Source organism: Cheilinus undulatus, linkage group 8 (genome assembly GCF_018320785.1).
Source record: "Cheilinus undulatus linkage group 8, ASM1832078v1, whole genome shotgun sequence".
Classification (NCBI taxonomy): domain Eukaryota; kingdom Metazoa; phylum Chordata; class Actinopteri; order Labriformes; family Labridae; genus Cheilinus; species Cheilinus undulatus.
This window is the reverse complement of record NC_054872.1, coordinates 6,749,403-6,772,885: the sequence shown is the minus strand read 5'-3', so window position 1 is coordinate 6,772,885 and position 23,483 is coordinate 6,749,403. Positions and strand designations below refer to the sequence as shown.

Sequence of the window (23,483 nt, the reverse complement as noted above, 5' to 3'; positions counted from 1 at the left end):
CTCAGCAGAAATCTTGTGCCGGCCTTATGCCAGAGGGCTTTGTTAAAACTCTTAAAAGACTCTAAAAAGATTGACATCTGAGACCCTCTCACATCTAAAGACAATTTGTTGGCAAGCCGTTGAGTTTTCTGTCCTGGACTGAGATTTTTCAGAGACTGTGGGTCACTAACTACAAGACTAGAATACGACTCCTTTTGAGATTATTTCCCATCATGGATCTGGTGGAAATTCACAACAACAATTTTTGAGCTGGGAACAAGATGTGGAAGGAGATGGAGATCTCATAGAATTCAGTATCTCTCATAGACCTATGTTTTTCAATCATTTACTCAAGTAGTAACAAAAGGAAAGTTTAACAATGAAGCAACTTAACATGTTACTGCAACAACTGAGGAACAACCCTGAAACACTTCAGAATAAAAGTACCGTACAAATACTCAAGTCGTCTCACCACAGAAACAAACGGATCTGACTTTTACTTTGAAAATCCCAGATCAGTTTGTTTACCGTACCTGTCATGTTAGCCTGAAATGAATTGACAGACAAGGCACACAAACACACAAGGGCAGAGATCTGAGATCTGAATCTCTTGAGTTCTTAGTGGACATTCAGCAGTTCTAGACCGATCCATGCTCACATTCTTAGTCTGAAGAATGAAGTAAATTCATGTGCTTTCGCACAACAGCAGCTCCCATTGGTTGTGGTCGACGGTTGCGTCACTGAGAAACACAATTTGCATACGACCAGACTTAAGACTTACGGCAATATCAAACATGTTTGATATTATGCAACTTTAGCAAGCTTCTCGTGATTTTTCCTTTTTTTGAAATTTTGTTGGCAACTTTGAAATCAGAGGAAAAGTCATAAGGTGTAAGGCGCCTTAAGTTATAAAAAAAACTGACATAGCAAAGCATTTTTGTGCAATGAAATGTGCTGCCACACTATGGTGGTGATGACCAGGAGGATTTAGTGAATCTCTTGAGCATCTTTATATGATTTCAATTTTATGTATAAATATGACAACAAAAAATTGTGAATTTTGCAGTACTGTCCCTCTTATAGAGACAGATTTATTGTGCAGTAACTTCAGAAATAAACCACTTTTAATTGGCTGACTGTGAGAGTTGTTTCTATTGAAATGATGCATTTTCCCCTCCAGTCGCAGCAACTGGCAGTCAGCTTTTAGAAGGTTGCAGAGCAGCCCTTTGCAAGTAGTTGACAGCTTTAACCCTTGTCATTTCAGTTCTTTGAGCTAAACTGGGCTAAAAACACATGGACTATCCCTTCAAAGTGGTGGCCCGCTCCCTCCAGGTGGGGAATCCTTGCCCCAAGTACAGGAGTTCAAGTATCTCAGGGTCTTGTTCACGAGTGAAGGTGAATGGACCGTGAGATTGACAGGCAGATTGGTGCAGTGGAAGCAGTTTTGCAGGCGCTGCACCGTACCATCGAGGAAGCTGAGCTGAGAGGCAAAACTCTCAATTTACTGGTCAATCTATGTCCAACCCTTACCTGTGGTCATGAACTCTGGGTAATGACTGAAAGAATGATATCGCGGGTACAAGCAGTCGAAATGAGATTCCTTGAGAGGGTATCTAGACTCAGCCTTAAATATGGGTTTAGGAGCTTGGGCATCTGGAAGGATCTCAAAGTAGAGCTGCTGCTCCTTTTATGTCAAAAGGTCCCAGTTGAGATGATTTGGGCATCTGATCAGGATGCCTCCTGTGGAGGACTTCCGGGTATGTCCAACTGGAAGGAGACCCCAAGGCAGACCCAGAACTCGCTGGAGGGATTACAATCCCATCTGGCCTTGGAGCGCCTTGGAATCCCACAGGAGGGACTGGAAAATGTGTTGACCTGCTTTGCCTGCTGCCAGTGCAACCCAACCCCGAATAAGCAGAAGAAGATGGATGGATGTATGGATGGATACCCCTTTAAAGCCCTTTCAAACGTGCACGTAACCCCTGAAAATGTCCTAAATTAAATCCAACTGAGCTGCATGTGGGAATGCAAAAAGGAAGGTTTTCTCCCAGACTTTGCCCTGCATTTTTCCAGTTTTAATCAGTTATTTAGATTGTAATCCTGTGGTTGAAAAAGCTGAATAAGCAAATCCAGAAATGTTCTAAGTAGGATACCCTGAAATTTCATGGTTGCATTTGTTTGAAGAGCTTGAGATACCATATAATCATGTTAAGACTCCTATATTTCTGGGGTATTTTTATCAGTTTATTTGATGTCCTTCAACTGAAAGGACATCAGATGACATCAGCATCATTTAGATTAACTAGCGCTAATCCTGCAGTAGAACTGCTGTGAAATGTCCTGCTTCCTACATGAATGTGTGAAGCTTTCTGTTGATGTGTTAGTGTGGTCAGAGAGGAGCATCCGCCATGTCAGAGACAGACAATATGACTGGCTGTTTTGCAAATTTCCACCCCAGTCCAATCAATGTGTAACAAACGTCCAAACATGCTGATGCTGGTGTGTGTTTTTGTTCTGCTGCTGACAATGACTATCACAGGGCTTTCTCCCAGGATGCCAGGCTTGGCCGTGAAGTCTGTGTTTATTTGCTGCTCCTCTTAAATATCATAATCAGGGTGACTGCATGGGACTCTGAGTTTTATGTAAATTGCACATAAGCCGATTACAAGTGAGGCAGTTCCGCTGTAAACATTATTTATTTCATGGACTTCCAATTTTCCCAACCAGATGCGATAAAGGGAAAATAATATTACGGCCATTATCATTGCATGGCATTATTGTTGTATTATGAGGATATTTCTCATGTCACACAAGGTAAGTAGTTCGTCTCCCACAGACACAGCCAGTTTGTTTTCCATGTTGGGGAGGCACAGATATGAGATAAATAGTTGGTTTGTTTGGCAGTTCTATCAGCTTTAAAGGTCGTAATTTGTTTTTGCTCTTTTCCCCTCAGGATAAAAGGTTTGTATAAAATGGTTTATGGTTGTAAAACTCTCATAGAAATGATAAAAATGGAAAGGCCGCAGACTATTTACACCTCCAACACAATCTTCTTTCTAACTTGTCCGTCTTTCTTCATGCTGACCACTGCTGACTTTTACAAATCTTTTATCTATGAGCTGAAATTTCTTGAACAAGTTTAGGTCATTATTGGACTCAAAGAGAGGTCAGGCGAGGAAAGTCCTCAAGCTAGAAGAAGCAGACTTTATTTAGAAGAAAAATAACCATGGCTGCACCAAAGAGGAAAGCTAACCTTTAACTAGGATGGCTATAAGAAGCCCAAATGTCTAATTTAACACAAAAAATCTCCATATTTGGAAGAATAACTGGACCCTGGACCCTAAATTTCTAGTAATATGTGTCAAAATCTTAGTAGATTTTGGATATTGAGGAAGTCAGTGTTCATAACAGCTTACGGTTGCTGTTAAATAGTCCTGCAAACAAACTTTTTGCTTCAAGCCAATCATACTGATGCAATGAAAGGACACTTATTTCGTGAAAAAGGAAGGTCAGAGATCATAATGAGGAAAGAAAGCATGCAGTTAACACTTTTTATGAGGTAGTGATAGCAAACTGAAGGTGTCTTTTCCCATTCACAGCCTCTGACTAGACATGTTTGAAAAAAAAAAGCTTCTTTTAGGAAGGTTTCAATGTGGATGAATTCTCTGTGGAGAGCTGAATGCCGGGAAAATTGGAGCTGTCCCTAAAGCACAGACAGAAGTGAGACAGAAGCATTTGGCAGCAGCGTTTAGTAGCCAAACATGAAGGTTGTGTTGTAAATGTATTCTAGGTGCTAAATCTGAGAGCCAGAAGGGAATACACTAACACCTCATTTCCATTTATGTAGGTAGATCTGTAAATATACAGAGGATGCTTCCAAGTGTCTTACACTGTGAGGGACCTTTCTTTACTGATAGACAGAAATCGGCTTAAAACATGCAACTCATATTGCATGGCAACTAAAGAGTAAAGGTGTTGACCTTAGAAGAACATAGCATATTTTAGGAAATATTTTATTTAAAAGCCTGAGCAAAATGCAGGTGTAGCTCTGTGAGTGGAGCAAGCATCCATAAGCAGAGGTTATAGTCCTCAAAGCACTAGTCGAGGGATCCCTGGTCCAGGCACTTGTTTGGTGCATGTCTTCCCCCATTCTCTCTCCACATATTTCCCTTCTATCTTCAGCTGTCCTATCAAGTAAAGGCAAATATGTCAGCATTTGAGCATCTTAAATGCATAAATACATATCATGCAATCTGACTGTTTTAGGGGGTTCTGGCTGCAGACCATCCATTTCTGGCAGCCACCCTCAGAGACCGTTCATCTGTCATCTATTTGAGAATAGAAATTTACACTAAAATTTTCAAAATTAAATGGTATTAAACTTCCTTGTAGGGCTGGAGATAAGAGCTAAGGTAACAGTTCCAATACCAAAAGCTAAAAGTTATAAACCTGACCCACAAAACCTTATTATAAAATGTTTCATAAAGGAGCATAAACACTTTGCTTACATGAAAAAATCTTACACGAAAACATTGTAAATACGGTCTGATAAGTTAGAATATCAGTCTTGTCATTGAACAGGAATTTCTTGGAAATTTTCCTTTCCAAAACCCAAAAAATTCCATTATTACATAAAGTCTTTGGGAAGTCTTATAAATTATCTCATGAAAAGTACCCAAATATTTCTTTAGATAGTCCTCAAATCTTTCAGTGAAAATTCCTCATAAAGCCTGAAAATTCCATTTAAAAACTAGAAAAGCATTCAGAGAGCGCAGACCTCCACCATTACCCCTATCTCCCAACAGAGAAGATTTCTTAAAATAACTCTTGGATCCGTTCCCACGTGCCCCCCACCACAGCATTCACTGATTACTCCCTCCCCAGCAGGGTGGAAACACACAGGTGGACTGTCATGGCGGAAGCATTGCCTGCTGGTGCCAACAGATGCACTGACAGTCTCATCCATGGTCTCACTGGATGACTGGAAGTCATGGCAGAGGGTGAATATTCCTCTGTTCCTCCCAGCATTGTGAGTACTCTCGCTACAGTTTGCTGTCTTTCTCTCTGTTACGCTCCGACTCGTCTCCTCGACCGGGTGTGCATCTTTTAAACTCTATAAACTCCAAAACTTTGAATAGAAACACACCAAAAACTGCTGCTGGGATTGAAGTTACTCATGTCTGCCATCTCCTGGTGTGAAGTGGTAACAGCGCAGACCTCCGCTATGAGCCCTATCTCCCAATAGTACGGAATCCTTAAAAAAAAGTCCTGGATCCAAATGGTGATCTGGATCACTCCCAAAATGTAATCAGTTCTTCCTTATGCCATTTCTGACATTTCCTGAAAATTTGATGAAAATCTGTCCATGACTTTTTGAGTTATATTGCTAACAAACGAACAAACCCACCTGATCACGTAACCTCCTTGGCGGGGGTAAAAATTCCATGCAAATTCCTGAAAAATTTTGAGTAAATCCCCAAAATTTTGAAGTAAATTCCACCTTGAATTTCTCGGCAAATTCCAGACATTTTCAAAAACATTCTCCAAAATTCCATGAAAATGATCGAAACATTCCAATCCCCTAAAGTTTTCTTAGAAAAATAAAAAAAAAAATTAAAAGGATAATCCTGAAACCCAAATTCCTGATCCAACTTCTCAAAAATGTCCTAATAATTTCCCCATATTCAAAGCAATAAAACCTTTCAAAACATACAAATGTATCCTGTTAATTTCCATAAAAATTGTTGATAATGTCCAAGCAAATTCCCTAAAATATTCAAACACCAAATTGTCCCAGCATTTCAAGAAAATACCTTAAACATGAATGGACATTTTTGATAATTATGACATCAGTTCTTATACCAAAAATGATTGCTATATTGTAGGAAAGCCAAAATGTAATGTCCTCATGTATGGATGCAGGGTCTTAGGAGGTTAAAGATGAATTCCACTCCACTTACTCTGATATTGAACATCTTTTTAACCATTTAGAATCCATTCCTGCTGTTAGCAGCTAATGCTGTCATCATATTGTCTGTAAGTATCCCAGGACACATTGTGACGGGCTGTGGCAACCAATGGCAGGCTGTTCAGCGGTGCATGTGCAAAAGCAGGCAAGCTACATAACCTACAGGCGAGTCAGTTAACCGTTAGGTTAACTTATTTACCTGGCATGGAGCTGGTCAGTTTCACAAATGACCCCCAGACATCCTACGTGTCTGCCAGAGACAGAGTCTAGAAGAGTCTTTCTCTGAGCAACGAGGCTAGCTGTTCCCCTTTAACGGCTTTTCACCCTTGTTTTATCACACTTTAACGGGACCATTAAGTCAGTTAACATTGTGAGATAAGCGAAGAAGTAAGAATGTGTCACTTTCTTAACTAGCCAGTTCTGATGGTTGGTTCTTTTATATGAACAACAGGAGCAATGAGGGTCAGTTTCTTTTGTTCTGTCTTTGTCCTAATTTGATACACATTTGAAAATCAAAATGGCCCCAAATGAAGAGTCGTTTGGGACCCAAAACCTGCTCAGTAAAGGGTTGGGCCAAATGACCAGTAACTAGCTATGCTGGATGGACATCACCTTGGAGCAAGATCAGGGTTTGCCATGTTAACCTGCCATATAAAGCTGTATATGTTGGCATTGTCTGTCATCAGATTGATTGTTATTTAATCTATTTTTCCAGGGAGCTTTATGAATCTTCCCTTAATGTGTCTCTGGTTTTGGAACTTAAATGCACAGCACAGAATTTTAGCATTTTGACAGTACTTCTCTGAGCTGCTGTCATTTCCTGCCACTCATCTGGAGTTCTTTGCTGTGATATGATGTTATCTGCAAACAACCTGCAAGCAGCCCAGTCTGGAATCTGAGATATCAAACATGTTTTTTAAACTGATGCTTTACTGTAGAAACTGATAATGGGCTCATGGGTGTTTTGTAGACTTGTACTATACCTTTGAGGTCACTACATGCGTGACAGTGTCAGCTGCTTGTCCTGTAGTAAATATGACAGACCTACAGTATTTCTTGCAGTGTTGGTGTTACATTTAAGGACTTTTTTGACGACATGCATCTCTGCTTTTTGCCGATGATGTGGTTCTGCCAGCTCTGTGAGCCTGTGACCTCCACCGTTTGGCTTTATGGGGCAGCCAAGTGTGAAACGGTCGGGATGAGGGTTAACACCTCCTAGTCTGGGGACAGTATTCCCTGTCAGAAAATGAAGAATGGTTCCCAGTAAGGTAAAAAGAGGGACTGCACAAGGGCTGTAAGTATCTCAGGCTTTTGCTCACAAAGGAGAAAAATGGAGATTAATGCAGCAGGTAGTATGTTTTATCTTTGTCTGTCGTTGAAGGGAGCTACATTTACATTTTGACCCTCACCTACTGAATGGAGAGACCACAGCTTAAAGCAGGCTAATACTGATAAATATTTGATTCAGATGAGTCTTTGGTGACCTTACACCAACAGGGGAGGTGTCCTTTGAGTAGAAACCAAAATGTAGTAGAGAAATTTGAAGATCTGGGAGGAAGGCTTATATCAGGGCTTTTCTGACTTGAACAGGACCAGGGAGGAAGTAGGAAACCATGCTGGCCGCTTGGAGGACTACAGCTTCTGTCTGGGGTTAGACCCAAGTGCTCGGCCATCTGGGCCTCTATTTTCCACTTAATTAACCAGAGCAAAGGTTGATTCAAGAAGGATGGCGCTTGTATTTCTGTCTGATGTTGATCTCTTTTTAAAAGTTTGATTTTTGGACTTCTGTCCATCTCAGGCTGCTCCATCTTGTTTTGTATGGTCACATTCAGGAAAAGCTTCAACTGGTAATCGCATTTCTGTGCAACAGCAACATGGATACCAGAAAACAAAGCTTCTTCTTTCTATGGTTTCTAAATGACAATGTTGACATTATATAAATTCTTTTCTGTTTTTAACACCATGCTGAGTGCAGACAAGACAAGACAACAGTTTCATAAAAGCTGGGGCGCTGTGTTCATCCATCCATCCATCCATTATCAATACTGCTTGTCCTGTTGGGGTTCATAGGGGGCTTGAGGGGTTCTCGGCTGCCACTGGGCATGAGGCGGGGTACACCCTGGACTGGTCGCCAGTCTATCGCATAGCTGACATATAGCGACAAACAACAAGGCATGCTTACACTCACACCTATGGCCAATTTAGAATAAACAATGGCCTCGCAAGCAAGATTTTGGAAGTGGGAGGAAGCCGGACTACCCGGAAGAACCCATGCATGGATGCACTGAAAGGCCCTGACTGGAAAGTGAACCAAGAACATTTTTGCTGTGAGGCAACAGCACTAACCCCTGCACCACTGTGCAGCATGGGGCGTTATGTAAAATGTATAAAAGACAGAATAATGATTTGCAAGTTTCATATATTTTATTCAAAATAGACTAAAAATAACATCAGATGTTGAAACTGAGACATTTTCCATTTCATGAAAATATTAGCTCATTTTGACTTTGACTGCACAAACATATCTCGAAAAAGTCGGGAACCGGCAACAAAACGCTGGAAAATAAGAAAAACAGCTGGAGGAGTAATTTGCAACTAATTAGGTTAATTAGCAACAGGTGGGTAAAATTACTGGGTATGAAAACATCTCTGTGTGCAAGGAACAAGGCCAAAGGTCAGTTTATGATGCTTGTGATCTTCAGGCTCTCAGATAGGTAGGTAGACACTTTACTGATGCCAGTGGAAATTTCAGGGTACACTGCATTAAAAACAGGCAAGGTTTTGTACCAGAACTCCCTGCATGGGCAAGACACTTCCCCCCAGTTTGGGTCCATTGCTTCACTGGTCGTGTGTAAATGGCTGTGGATGCCTATGAATGGAGTTAGCTAATTCTGATGGCCAATCCTCCATAGCAACCTCTGCCATCAGTGTGTGTATGTGCTGTTAATGGGTGTGAATGGGTAGGTGTGACTTGCAGTGTAAAAGAGCTTTGATTTGTCAAATAACTGAAAAGTGCTGTAAAAGTGCTTGAGTCCATTTACCTCTCACCAATAGCATTTAGAGGTTTAAGGACAATGTATGCTTCCATCTAGACAATGTTTTAAGGAAAGGCTTTATATATTTCAGAAATACAATACCAAACCACACAGGACTTTAAAGGGGACATATTTTACCCTTTTAAGACAAGTTTATCTTTTTCTCAGAGGTCCGCAAAATATGCCTGTGAAGTTTGTTGCTGAAAAAAAAGACACTTAGGTACTGGATTTTTGCATGTCTAAAAAGCCTTGTGGGGATTGTGGACAGGCCAGGGGCACATATTTGTGTTAGAAAAGCCTGCTAAAGTGATTTTTGCATAATATGTCCCCATTAATAAATATGCAGGATTGCATGTACAAAATGACTCAATGAGATTCAATGATACCCCGCTTTTACACTTATCAGGGGTTCACTTTCAGTTGTTTCCTCTAAGACAAAAAAAGGTTAACAATTAAAATAAATTCCTCAACACATTTTTTGTTATGTTTTTACTTTAAAAGTTGATCAAGCTTAAGAAAAGTTGTTGTAGTAACTTTATTTAAATAGCACTTTTGAAAACAGTTGTTTACAAATTGCTTTACACAGAGCAAGAGCAAAAACTCAGGGAAAAATAAACATCAACAATCAGAGCAGAATAGGAGCTCTGTAGAATCAAACAAGAAGGGAAGAACATAATGTGGACACTGAGGAAAAATAACAAAAATGAAAATAACACAAGTAGATCTTAAATGGCAGTTACAGTAGAAGATTACAAAATCTAAAATATATTAGCGTCAGTGAAAAATAATATGAGTCCTATGATAATATTCTGAAAGATATCGTAGGATTTGGGAGAAGGAGACAGTTAAATACATTTAAGGGCTTTTGGGTACTCTGCACCCTCAGCCTGGAATCAGTTGTGGAACGACTTAAAGCTCAAGGAACTGGTGTCCTTAAATGTTTTTAAATCTAAAATGAAAGACATAGAAGCAGATTCTATAGGATGTCGATGTTTTAACTCGGCTGTTTGAACAATTGATTCGCGGATATGACTCATAGATGGTTTTAATCCAAAAACGTTGTGCTTTGTAAATTGTACTTTGTCTCTCTTTGTATTTCCGTCTGTAACTTTGTGTTTTTTGCTGCCTGTCTTGGCCAGGTCTCCCTTGAAAAAGAGGTTTTTAATCTCAATGGGACCAACCTGGTTAAATAAAGGTTAAATTAAAAAATAAATAAATACATATATATTTAAACAAATAAATGAAGATGATGGCGACATCACATCAGTGGGATAAAACAAAGATAAGTTTCAAGGCAGAAATGTAATTGAAACGAGGACAGGTAAGTAAAATTTAGATAAGTAAACACGAGATAATAAAGTAAATAAACATGAGAAAAGAAAGAAGGGTATACAATTATAAAAAGAATAAGAGTAGCAGTGTTAATAAAAGAGAAGTAATAAAATAGATAAATAAAAGGGACATCACATAAAAGCAAGTATGTAAAAGTGAGTTTTTAAGGGTACCTTTCTTCCTGTTCAGATAAAAAACTGCTTTTATTTTGAATGATAAAGTAACTTCTCATAACTAAAAGTTCTGACATTAGCTCAACCACAGAAAAAAGAGCGTGCTACAAATAGAAAAGTGAGCAGGAAAGTTAGAATAGCATCCATTTTCATTTCACATGTGCTATAATACTGCAGTATGTTTGTTTACAGTCATCTCCAGTTATTGTCCAGCCATGCTCCTCCTCACAGCGGCCATTAAAACAGACAAGACGATGGAATGAACTCACTCAGTATTAATTAAATATTCTCCTAAAAACTTTCTTTTGGTCATGATTTAAGTTTCTAAGTGCAGCTTTTTGAAGCCAAGTCAAACTTTTGAAGTACCAGAATGAATTTTAAATCTTTTAACCCAAAAAGATGATACTCCAGCTTTAATGTGAGCCGTTCCCTTCATATTAGACATAAAAAGTGACTAAGAAAGGTGTCAGAGAGCTACGGTCTTCCCCCTGAGGACTTGCAGCACCCAAAGGCCCAGAGGAGCCAGCACCGAGGACACGTTCTCTCCCAGATTAAGTCAGTGGTGATAAGAGCATCCTCTGTCTCTCCTGCTGAGACTCTCTGTGTCCCGCCTCTCAGCCTGCCCTGCAATCTGGAAAATTCTGGTTTAAAAATACTGCAACACTTCCTTTGTTATACTAAGCCCTTTTGTGTTCCCCCTCTACCTTATTTATTTTCTTGTTCTCCCCAAATAACAGCAGTGCTGGGATGAGCGAGCAGCAGAAAGAGAAGAAGAAGGGAAAGAGTATGTGGAAGGGAGAGGGAGGGAGGGTGAGGCAGGGAATACAGTATATAGAGAGAGGGAGCGACTCGGCGCTGTCAGAGCGAGCAGAGAGAAGAAGAGGACGGCAGAGAAAGTTTATAAGGCGTAGTTTAGGAGGAAACGCGTGAGAGGAGCTGGGGAATCTGTGGTGGCCAGCTGCAAGAGGGGAGATAGCGGAGAAAGGCTTTTAATTCTCAATCCCCACAGAGCCTTTGAAAATTACCAATCTTCTTATCACAGACGCAGGGCTGCTTATGCAAATTGTTGTGGAGTGGAACGTTTAAACGGAAAATTACTCGACAGCATTTTTTTTCTCCCTCTCCCGGCTCCCCCTCTCCCTCTCTCCCTCTCTCTTCCACACAGAAAGCCTGTTTTGAGTCTCAGATAAGAAGATGAATTGCTCTCTCCGTGCTTTGAAGCGCGTCAGGATTTAAAGACTCCAGCCTCGGCTCTGCTCTAAACCGCTGCTCTTGCTGCCTTTGTAGCAGAAAACAGGCTGGAAAAAAATGGGAGAAATAGCGTTTCAAAACAACATAGATTCTGTGCTCCAACACATCGTTGGTGCCTGAGGAGACTAGGAAATATAAATATTCCTCCTTCACTCCATGCACTTTAATATTTCTGCTTAACACAGCCAGTACCATTCCTCCTTTTTTTAAAGACATGGCCAATAATTGACATGGATGAATGAAGCTCATGTGCTGTGCAGAGCGAGCGTTTGAAGCATTTGGAATCTAAATTACACCACAGGCTATATTAGAATTGAAAAAGAAAAAAGTGTTGAAAATCGTTCAAGAGGGGTTTGCACTCAAAATGAAAATGACTGACTGAATGCAAGTGAGCGTGAAAATGTGCACTTTACATGTTTCAGAGCGTTGCGTGCTGTGATCGAGCACTTTTTGATTTATGCCTCTGCACAGGCAGAATCTCTCAGCTGCCATTTTACCTGCAAGTTGCATCAACATCACCTAAAGAAAGAAAGAAAACATGTTTGAAGATAAAACTGCATCCAATCAAAAAATATGCAGATGCAAATTAAAAGAACAATTACATTTTAAAATAAAATCCGTCCAGAATAAGAGTGGTTGTTCAGTGCATCCCTCACACTCCTGGTGGCTCTGCAGCAGATGTGATTATGGATGGAGCTTATGGTGATACAGCAGAGTCCTGGTGGTTAACCACCAACAACGCCTGTTTTATACGGAGCCCCAGACATGACATGGTCAAAAGAAAAATTGATTGTGGCCACAGTATAGCTATAACATGCGCACAAAATACTAATTTATGGCCACAAAATACTAATTCGTGGCTACAAATAGGTATAACGTGTGCACAAGATACTAATTTGTGGCCATGAAGTAGGTATAATGTGAAATACTAATTAATGATATTATTATCATTCCTGGACAGCTGGGCAAGCAATTCGAGGGCACCTTTTGCTAAGGGCTAAGGTGGAGGCAGTAGAGGGGCTAAAGCTACACCATGGACAGGGATAGTAAGATTGAATTTTATTTCAGGCAGGGAATGAGCTACAAAGACATTCTGAGAAGCCTTGCATTGCAAGCAACCAGTATTACCGAGAGGCACTTAAACAGAAAATTGAGAGCCAGGCTGCTTTACCAGCGGAGGTACGACTTGGACGCCAGGATAGGAAGGTGGGCTAAATTAGTATTTCGTGTGCACGTTATAGCTATATTGTGGCCACAATTTAATTTTTTTTTGACTATGTCATGTCTGGGGCTCCGTAGTGTTAAAAGGAACATATGCTTAGTGTAGCAACCACTGTTTATTTTTTAACTCAAATATCAAGCCATGGTTATCATAGTTAACTAAAACTAACTGAATAAGTATGTAAGTAAATTTTATCTATATAGCCCCTTTCACAGAACAAGGTCACAATGTGCTTTACAACAGTAATAATAAAAAAACAACAAATCAACAACAAGGCATTAAAATATGACACATGGAAAAACTGCAAATGATCAAATCAGTGATTGAGATTTTCAAAAGCGAATCTAAAAAGCTGCCTTCAGCGCCCTTTTAAAAGCATCTGCCAAAGCAGCTCAGCCTAACTGAAATGGAAGAGAGTTGGTGCCACAAATTGAAAAACACAGTCACCTTTAGGTTTTAAGTGAACCCAAGGGACCACTCTGAAAGCCTGGTCAGAAGACCTGAGAGATCTACAGGGAATGTAAGGATGGATCTAAGGATCTAAGATCTAACAGGTGCCTGTCCATGCTGGGCTTTATAAACAAGAACAAGGATTTTAAATTGAATTTGGAAATTGACTGGAGGCCAATGTAAGGAATGTAAAATTGGAGTGATGTGAGTCATCCTGCTGGACCTAGTTAGCAATCTTGCTGTAGCATTTTGAACTAATTGTAAATGATAAAGTGAGGATTTTTCCAAGCAGGGAAAAAGGGAATAGGGCTGTCACGATATACCGATACCGATTGACGATAATCATGGTATTAAAAAATAAAATTTCAATATCGTGTTAAAAATGTGCATATGATAATATCATGTAAATGATCCTCTGCTACTTGAACACAGTTTATTTTCTACATCCGCCCTGCTTAATCTCCTTCCTGGAGCACCCCAACAACCCCTCCCCCTTCCTCCTCACACACAAACACTGACCCTCCGCAATGACACAGCAGCTGCAGTACCTCCTTAGACAGGTATTTTGAGTGTAATTCATCTGCCAAAAGAGAGAACACAACATAAATAAAGTTAAAGATAAATTTGATTAATTGTCCTATCATTATTTAATTTTTTATTGAAATCGTGATGATATCATTATCGTGACTTTTTTTGCCCATGTTAATCGTATAGTGAGAATCTGATATTGTGACAGCCCTAAAAGGGAACTACAATAATCAAGTCAGGAGGACATAAAAGCACGAGTAAGCATTTCCACCTCTGCTTGAGACACAATAGATTTCAATTTTGCTATATTTCTTAAATGAAAGAAACAAGAATGGGTCAGTGACTTGCTGATCAAAAAGCATTGCATTACCCCGAGGTTTTTAAAATTTTCTTTAAAGAAGAAGGCATGGAATCAAAACATTTACCTACATAGAAGGAGATTTTCTCTGAGGCAATGATGGGAATCTCAATTTTATCTGTATTTAGTGGAGATACAGTGCTTAACAAATTTATTAGACCACCCTAACCCTAACCAAAGTAAGGTTTATGCCATAGCTGCCCTAGATTAACAGCACTGGTATTTACCAAAATCTTTTTTTTTTGTTTCTGCAATAGTTAATACACCGATATTTAGAAGTTATTTATCCCAAATGATATTTTTAATGCTAAAATATAAATATTATTGTTATCCATGAATTTTCAAATTAACTGATTTACAAAAAAACTGAAAAAAATAATGAAGCACATTAATGTTTCTTGATTAATATGTCAAATTATAGTTATTTACTTGCATTCCTGAAGAAAAAACAAATAGTTTTAGTGGTTGAATGTTATGCTTGATTAATTTCTGACTTCTCAGAAAAGCCCAGTGAGCCGGCTCAAATTTGGGTGAATTCAGTTTGAAATTCCTCATTCCTGTTCAAAATGGTAAAACGTGGAGAGCTCACTGAAAATGAAAGAGTCCGCATTAAAGCACTTCATGATGCTGGATGGTCTTTGAGACAAATATGACAGGTGGTCTAATAAATTTGTTAAGCACTGCAGTTATCATTTAACCAACTCTTAATGGCTGTCAAACAGTCACGCAACAAACAAGTTTATCCATTTTGGGTTTAAAGGATATGTACAATTGAATATCATCAGCATAAAAGTGGTATGACATAACTCAAACTAAAATGTGAAAACAGTTTTAGTTCACTGAAACTAAAAAAAAACAAAGCTAAACCAAAAGAAAAAAAAAAGAAAACTAACTAAAACTATGCAGATTGCTTACAAAAATAACTGAAATAAGATAAAAAATGACTGACTGGCACCTACACCCAAGTCTGGGGAGTGTAAAATGGTCTGAATTGATTGGTTAAGACTTCACTCAGTGGTAGTTTTATGTCTGGAGTTGTATTAAAACATCATCTTTAAATAAATGAATAGTAAGTGAAGAGTAGCCTGTTTGAATATGTTTTTACAAATGTATGATGTTCACTCAGCCCTGACATTTATCCAAAAAACACTAAAACTAATGAAAAGTAAACTAAAACAAAGTATTTTTGCAAAATATAAACTAAACTGAACTAAAAAAACAGCAGTAAAAACTCCATAAAACTAAACTGAAATCGAACATGTCAGTTAAGTTATACTTTATTAATCCCTGAGGGGAATTGAAGCTAAATAAATTTAATACAAGTCAGCATAAAGTTGACAGTAATTCTCATTCAATTATTCACTTTATCCTGCACTGTAAAACCAAAAAAAAAAAATACGAAAATACCCAAATTTCTTTGTTAAACTGATTAAACTCCTGATCTTTCCTTATTTCTATCCCTTGCTTTAATCTTGAACATTTACAGGGTGCCAGTGTAGCTTTAACATCATCTCACAGGCTTTCTCTGCATGCTTGGCCCCTTGGGCCTTCAGTGGTTGTCTGTTCTGGGACTATGCATCTCCTTTTCTATAAGCAACACATCCATGATTGCGACTTTTACTCTTGTTCTGTGTTTTATTATGGTGGAGACGGTAAGTGTTACAGGATGAAATGCAAGTGAGTGGGAAAACTTCTTTGGCGATCCAACAAAAAACAATCTTTTGCAACCCAACTAGGGTCCTGACCCAGAGAAAGAGTTATCCAAAGTCACTTAGTCAACATGTTGATTTTGAATTTAACAGTAGTATTTGTCTAAAATCCTATCTCCAGCAGACTAAATTCAACCATATTCTAATGTCATCAACCACCTATAGAGAGGATTTTTCTTCTTTGCCTGAACATTATAGTCATGGTCACCTCTTTGTTATTTCAATCCAACACATGCCATGTTAGCTTGTTGTTGGTTTATGTAGTTCTGTGCCACTTTCAGCTGAAACATCACTGGCATTCTTGCAGGTTTTTATATGTTGTTATTTACTTGGTTGTATCATTTCTGAGACATGTAACCCTGTGATGTAGGGGTGAATTCAATTAGTCTTAGAGCCACAGAATGTGGCCTTTTTGGTGTCGTGGCATTGTGGTTATAAAACAGGAGCCTGGCATTTACAAGGCTGTTAATGGACTGTAACACTGACTCCCATGTTTGCAAGATTTAAAGCTCCATCATTATCTCCTTTCATATGACTCTGGCGTATGCTCTCGTTTAGGTAGCACTGGATGGGTTTACTACTTTACACTCTAACTCTCCTTTCTTTCCACAGAGGCAGATGAGGAAGAGGAAGTGTTACCTCCTGGTGGTCGGAGCCATCGTCCTAACCATCCTCATCATCATCATCGCTGTTTCAGCAAGAAAATGAGACCGGCCACTGTGGTAAGATCCATCATCTGCATCTTAACAGTGCAACACTGTAATAGACTTCAAACACTGTTAGCACTGTCCAGGGGTGGAAAGTAACCAACTACATTTACTCAGATTACTGTAATTAAGTAGGGTGTTTTTTTTGTGTGTGGGTGTGTGGGTGGTGGTGGTGGTGGTGGTGGTGGTGGTGGTGGGGGGGGGGGGGGTGTACTTGCACTTTTGAGAGTACATTTTGAAATCAATACTTTTACTTCTTCTTAGGTAAATTTTACCAGAGTAACTATACTTTTACTTGAGTATACACTTGTACTTTCTTTCACTACACAGTAGCACAGAGAGAGAGAATGATTCCACATCACATTCCAAAACACGTGACGAAGCCGCGACCGAGGTGCGCATGTGCACCTACCAAGGAATAACACTAACCATGACATAGACATGTCAGTACACGACTTTTGTCGTTTTTGAAAAGATTCGTCTGGTTCTGAGTTCTCACTGGTGAATCCGTCTTGCAAAGGTCCGTCTGAACCGTTTGGGCCCAGTCAGAAAGTGACAGGACCAATCAGTGTCAAGGGGCAGTACTTACAGGCATGGCAGACTCATGACGTATGCATGCAGCAACAAGAGGACGGTGCAATTATGGTGGAAGAGATTAGCGTGGATGCTGCTAAAGCGTCAGTTTTTTCAGAATTTGAAGACATTTCTTTGTAAAAAGAAAGACCGAGAACAGCAGTGAGTTGTTTTCTTTCCAAAAACATCAAAAGTTTACAGACGGCATGGTTTGTGTTTTGCATTTCTCTATGGAGTTTACTCGTCTGTAGCGGCTACGTCGCGTGTTTTGTTGCTCTGATTGGCCTGTAAAGATGTGTCAGACAGAATGTTCATCCAATCACCCTCTGATTTTATTTTCAAAGGCTCTGCCTTTTCCCAAACATTGGCTGTGGGAGGTTTCCCAGATGGATGTGTGAAACAAATCCATCTGGCAAGTCAGGTTACACCTCTCTATAGAAGGCCTCACAGCTGACAATGCATATCAGAGCAAAAACCAAGCCATGAGGTCAAACTGCCTGCAGAACTCAAAGAAACTTACAGGATAAAATGTGACTGCAGAAGAAAAGTAAATATGGATGACATGAGTTGAGAGTTCTGTTTGGAAAACATGAAAAAAGTATACAGGTGAAATCTTGGTTGATAGAGAAGGTACAGTTGTGTTTTTATCTGTGTGTACCATGCCAGTTCCTATGCCCTACCTGGAGTAGTAAAATCAAACGTGTCTACAATTCCACCTCTTCAAGCAAACTCAGGCCAGGATCCCAAACATGAAGCCACCCTAAATTGAGACAGCTGTTATTTAAAACCTGAGAAAAAAAGCAATAAAAATGAACTTGTAACTGGATTTATCTTTCTCTTCCTGTACATGAACACATGAGAATTTGTGTTCTCTCAGGATTTCAGTGTTTTTTCCTGGCAGTGTGACTCTAATGGAAGCCCACTATGTTATTTCTGTGTTTACTCAGTTGTTCAGCAGAGCTCCTATCTGACTGCCAATGCAAGAATCGGTGCATGTTGTTGGAAACAGTATTAATGTGTGGGCTGCTTAACCTTTACTGGTTTGGAAAAAAAAGAACTCTGTGAACAACTTTACATCCTCGTATTACGCTGCCTTCAGCTTCTCCAAACACGCTAAAAACACAGGTCTAAGCAAGGCTATTTGTGTAGCTTGTCTTCAGTATTACATTTCACTTATTTAAAGAACCATTCCTACAAAAAGGCTGGATTAATATCTTCTTTTAGGATATTAAAAGCTCAAAAAGGCCTGAGTTGCTTGGAAATAAACTAAGCAAAAATATCCACCAATTGGGCAAGCAAAGGAGTGTCTAAAAATGAGTTAAAGGTTGGAAATTTTCTCTTCAACCCACCTGCTACTGTGGCTGATGGGTTCAGAAATCTATCAGCCACTTTTTCTTTTTTTTTTGTTTTGACCAGCCACTTTATTTTAACCAGCAGCATTATAAAATGTTTTGTAACATTATGATAAAGGCACATAGCAATCAAATGATTTGCTGTTTTAAACAGGCAAAGGTATCAACTATAAAGGCTGGCATGCTCTTTATCTAGGCTTGTCAATCTCCATTGCAGCCATGCCCTCAAAGTCTGATCTACCTGCAATTAAACCTTACATGAGATGCAAGATAATGAGTTTCTATGAGCCAACAAGGAGAGTTATCGAATCCATATTGCTTCCTACTGGAAAGTATGAGCTTTGCCTAAAATCCATTGCTTATGCGTGACACAAGTGTTACATATCTGTTTGTATTGCTCTGCATTATCCATAAACTCTACATAATCTCACACCCCTAGGTGCATGATAATTTTGCCAAATGCTAAATGAATGCTCTTATCCACTGGATCTTTTTCTGAAGCACAGCACAACCCTGTGCAGACGGAGACAAGCGACCAAAAGATCACCAGAAAACGAGTTCATGCAGGAATCGTGTAACAACATGATCAAATGTGAGAACAACATGAACAGAAGGTTACTTTGCCTTTCTTAGATTGATTGTCTGCGAACTTTGATATTATTCTGTCATTTCATTTCTTGATTTTTTTTTTCTTCTACCATGGGTGAGAGCATTTGGAAGCCAAACTGCTTTTAGAGCTTTGTGGTGTCAGAGAAAACCCGTGTTTTCCTAACTCCACAATCTGACCGACTGAAGACTTGTGGTTTGATCCACTCTGGCTGCTGCAAAATATCAGCAGCAAACCACGTGGGCCTTCTGCACCCTCATGAATAGCAGCATACTGGGCTGTCCTATAATTCTGCAAAAGCATGCTACAATCCTAAAACAGAATACGTAATAAAATCTCACACACAATTCCAGCTTCAGCAATGCAACAAGGAAAAATGAGAGCAAAGCAAGAAATAAATTAAACCATTGCACAAACTTTGTGTGCACTTCATCAGAGCAAATGTCAGCTCTGAGCTCTAGTGATGGGAATTTGGGTTCTTTTCAGTGATCTGGCTCATTTGGCTCGGCTCAGCAAAAAGAGCCGGCTCTTTCAGCTCCCAAGCAGCTCTTCGTTCAGGTACCAGTTTGGCCCCATTTGACCTGCCAATTTGAGCAATTTTATAACATATGATTGATATTTGGGCATGTATTTTACTCCAACCATGCTCAATTTTTTAAAAATGATGAAAATATCATGTAACTTTTCAAAATGTACTGTCTCCCCAAAATACCTGAAGGGTCAGATGAAATCTTCTCACTGGCTGGGATGTATAACACAACTGTCAGAAACTTTAATGCTACGCCACCAAACATGAGTGCTTAATGCATGGTGTGCCTGTAATAAAGGATAAGAGATCATCCCTACTGATCAATCAAATAGCACACAGACACACACAACCTATATACAAATTCTAATAATGATAATAATTATAAAAATATAAAACTAAACTCTTTTATCATTCACATAAAAGAGCCGGCTCTTTGAACCAGCTCGTTCACGAACGACCCATCTCCTCCGTACCGTACAAGACCTGTAAGACATGTAAGACAACTCAACATGGCAATGCACATACAGCCAGGTGACACGGACTTCAGCACTGTTTACCAGAGAACAGACTTTACAGTAAATCTCACCATCACAAATCAGCAACACTGTTCATGTATGATATTGTAAGATTGCCACAATGTCCAGTTATTTGAAAAATGCTAAGACATATTTGTAAAGAAAAAAAAGCTGCCTTTATGCAGAATAGGAGTGTGTATGATCACTAACCTAGTGGATTTACTGACTGAGGAAAAAAAAAGTTTAATCCAAATAAATCTTCTTTCCAAGAACAAAGTGTCAACAGCAGCAGAATAAAGAAGTTGGCAGATTAAAGGAATATTTCGGGATTTTTGAAGTTGGGTCGTATGAGGTGCTTGGCTATAGTAGTGGCATTAGACTCCGGTGATTTCTGTGAAAGTTGATCCTGTGGTTATTACGAGCTCAGAGAGATCTACAGCATAGTGGCTATAGATGAGATCATTTTATGTAAAAATGGGCCAAGAAAATATGTTGACTTGCCTGTACACTGTGTCGAAAACATACAAAGCACTTCATTTCTCCCAAAAAACCCTCTATGTCAGGCACTAATTCACAATGCAAATTTCAGCATTTTGTCTACTTCCACCGCTGATCCTCTGATCAGCTGTGTGGGTCTGCGGGCTTCTACAGGGATAATAACACCACACCAACCTACATCCATCCTTATTAATTTTATTCTACACTGCTCATCCTGTTGGGGTTGCAGGGGGCTGGAGCCGATCCCAACTGTCATCGGTACACCCTGGACCGGTTGCCAGTCAACCACAAGGATGACATACAGAGACAATTAACTAGGCACTCCCACGGTCATGGCCAATTTAGGCTACAAATAGGGCTGTTATTAGCTTAACTACATTTTTCAGTAGCTTTGTGTTAGCATTGTTATTTTCTAAATAACTATTCTGAAGCTAATTTTTTTACCAAGTAGTGCGGTAGCGTCCAACCAGCTACATTTTTCCTCCAAGCAAAGTGGGAGAGCAGCAGAGAGTATTCAGCTCTCTCTAATAAATAATAATAACAATATTAAAATTTAAAATAACTTTAAGTAGCGTGGTGTTACTGTAGCTTCATTTACTACATTTCTGCAGGGTGTAGCTTTAGTGCACAGATTTTTTTGTACAGTAAATGAAAGCATAGCTCATTACATTTTTCAAGTAGCTTTCAAAGACTGTAGAATACCTAGAGGAAACCCACAGTCAAAATATTTTCTAGCAGATCTGTTTCCTGGTTGAAACCAGACTCATCAGGAGAAATTCTTTGCATTCCTTTTTTTTTTTTTGTTTGTTTTTTTTTGTTTTTTGTTTTTTGATAGAATATAGAAAAAAATGAAAAGACGCACCGTTTTCTCATTTTTTCATTTTGGTCACAAAAAAACTGAAAGACGATTAAAAAATAATAATAATAAGGGTGGCCTTTTTTTTGTCATTCTGTTGTTTTCTTGTTTAAATTAAATTATTTTTCTTTTAATTTTAACGTAGTCCATTAAATCACCTGTACTTTTACCAATGACATTATTTTTGGTACATTACACAGGCTCACTATTATACTGTCAAACACAGTGGATGGCTCGATGGGCTTAAATATTGACATGAGAGCTTTTACCTTTCCCAATGGGTCACATGATTTCTTTTCCCTCCAGTATTTCATTAAAACAAAAACAGAGAAATACAATTTAAAAAAAACAAAATTGGACCCCTTTTTATTTATTTATTTTTTAATGGTTTTGTGACCTTGATTGAAAAAAATAGAAAACAGCTTGTTTTCTCCATTTATTTTTCCCTTTTTTTAATTAATTTTTTTTTTTTTTTTTTTTTTTTTTTTTTTAAGTAAAATGGCTTATTTTTCTGGAAGGTTTTTTTTTTTGTTTTGTTTTTTTTGTTTTTTTTTTGTCCAAGAAAATAAAAAATGAAAACAGTCCTTTTTGCTTTTTTTTTTGTTTGTTTGTTTGTTTTTGGGGTTTTTTTGGTTTTTGTTTTTTTTTTTTCAATTTCTGTTTAAAAAGAAAAAACAGAATAATGAGAGTTTCTCCCAATTTTTGAGTCTAGTTTCAACCAGGGGATGGATTAGCCAGAAAATACACTAACCACCAATGCATGCACGAGGAAAACATGTGAACTACCCAGAGAACAGGAAACTTTCTGCTGTGAGGTAACAGCACTAACCCTGAAACCACCGTGCACCCCCCTTTAGTGAGAACATCTCCAATCAAAATTTTGTCTTTTTAAAATACATGACTTTTTATAAGTGAAATGAGATATTTTCAGTAGAAATTAGACAAATACAGTTGAGTAGATTTGAGTTTTTTAGGTGATTTCAAATTAAATAGCAGGTTTTAAAGGAATGTAGTTGAGAAAGAGAAAACTAATTCTGTCTCTTGCCTGCAGCACTCAAACTTCACCTCAGTTGAATTATTTATTTGGGTTTTACAAGATAAGTGTTTGGTTTGATTGCTTCTTCATTGTTGATTGTTTTCCTTGTTGGCAGAGAAATCCATTTCATTGACTTCCTAGACAGAAATTAGATTGAAATAGATTTTCTTTTTAGTAGAATTGTAAACTTTTTACTGTCTATAAACAACTTGAAAAAGTTCTCTTTGGCTGCTCATTTATACAGCGTTTAAATTTCATAGACAAAATTAAGAACATCAAAGTTTTTGCCCCCCTACAGAATAAAAATTAAGTCCTGATTTCATTCTGTGCAGGAAACCAAAAGATCTAAACCAATCCCATAAGGCCGAAGGAAATAAAGCTCACTTTCTTCACTCCAGTTGTTTATAATTGTGTCCTCTCCTTCATGACTGGGTAGGTGAAAGCTGGCTGTTATTTTACATCAGAGCCCATGAAGGAGAGGACATGAAGGATAAAAGTGGGCCCTGACGTTCTTTAACTCTTTTCACTAACAGTTCAAGTGAATGTTAGTCTCTTCTTTATTCCACGGCCTGTATTTAGCATTAATCTGGAGTATTGTCGAGTTCTGTCTGGGTGCCTGGCTTTCTCCCACAGACCAAAGGAATCACTGTTAAGCTAAATGCTGTAAAGGCCTATTCTGATGTCCACACAAAAGAAAATAGAGTTTCTTCCTGTGCATTTTGGCCTTTTGCAAACATATATGGTGTTTCAGGTCACTGACGTGATTCACTTCGAGACATTTATTAGTATGCTGTTTGTTTCTAAA

The 23,483-nt window shown here is 38.7% G+C and overlaps 1 protein-coding gene across 1 annotated transcript in view; it reads left to right on the top strand.

Annotated features, from left to right (window-relative positions):
• The window catches only part of tsnare1 (T-SNARE Domain Containing 1), a 302,556-nt gene that overhangs the window by 254,529 nt on the left and 24,544 nt on the right, over positions 1-23,483 (top strand). Inside the window, exon 11 of the mRNA XM_041794183.1 lies at positions 16,618-16,727. Within this exon, the coding sequence (XP_041650117.1) occupies positions 16,618-16,713 (96 nt within the window). The 3' untranslated portion in view covers positions 16,714-16,727. The remainder of the gene's footprint in view (positions 1-16,617; positions 16,728-23,483) is intronic.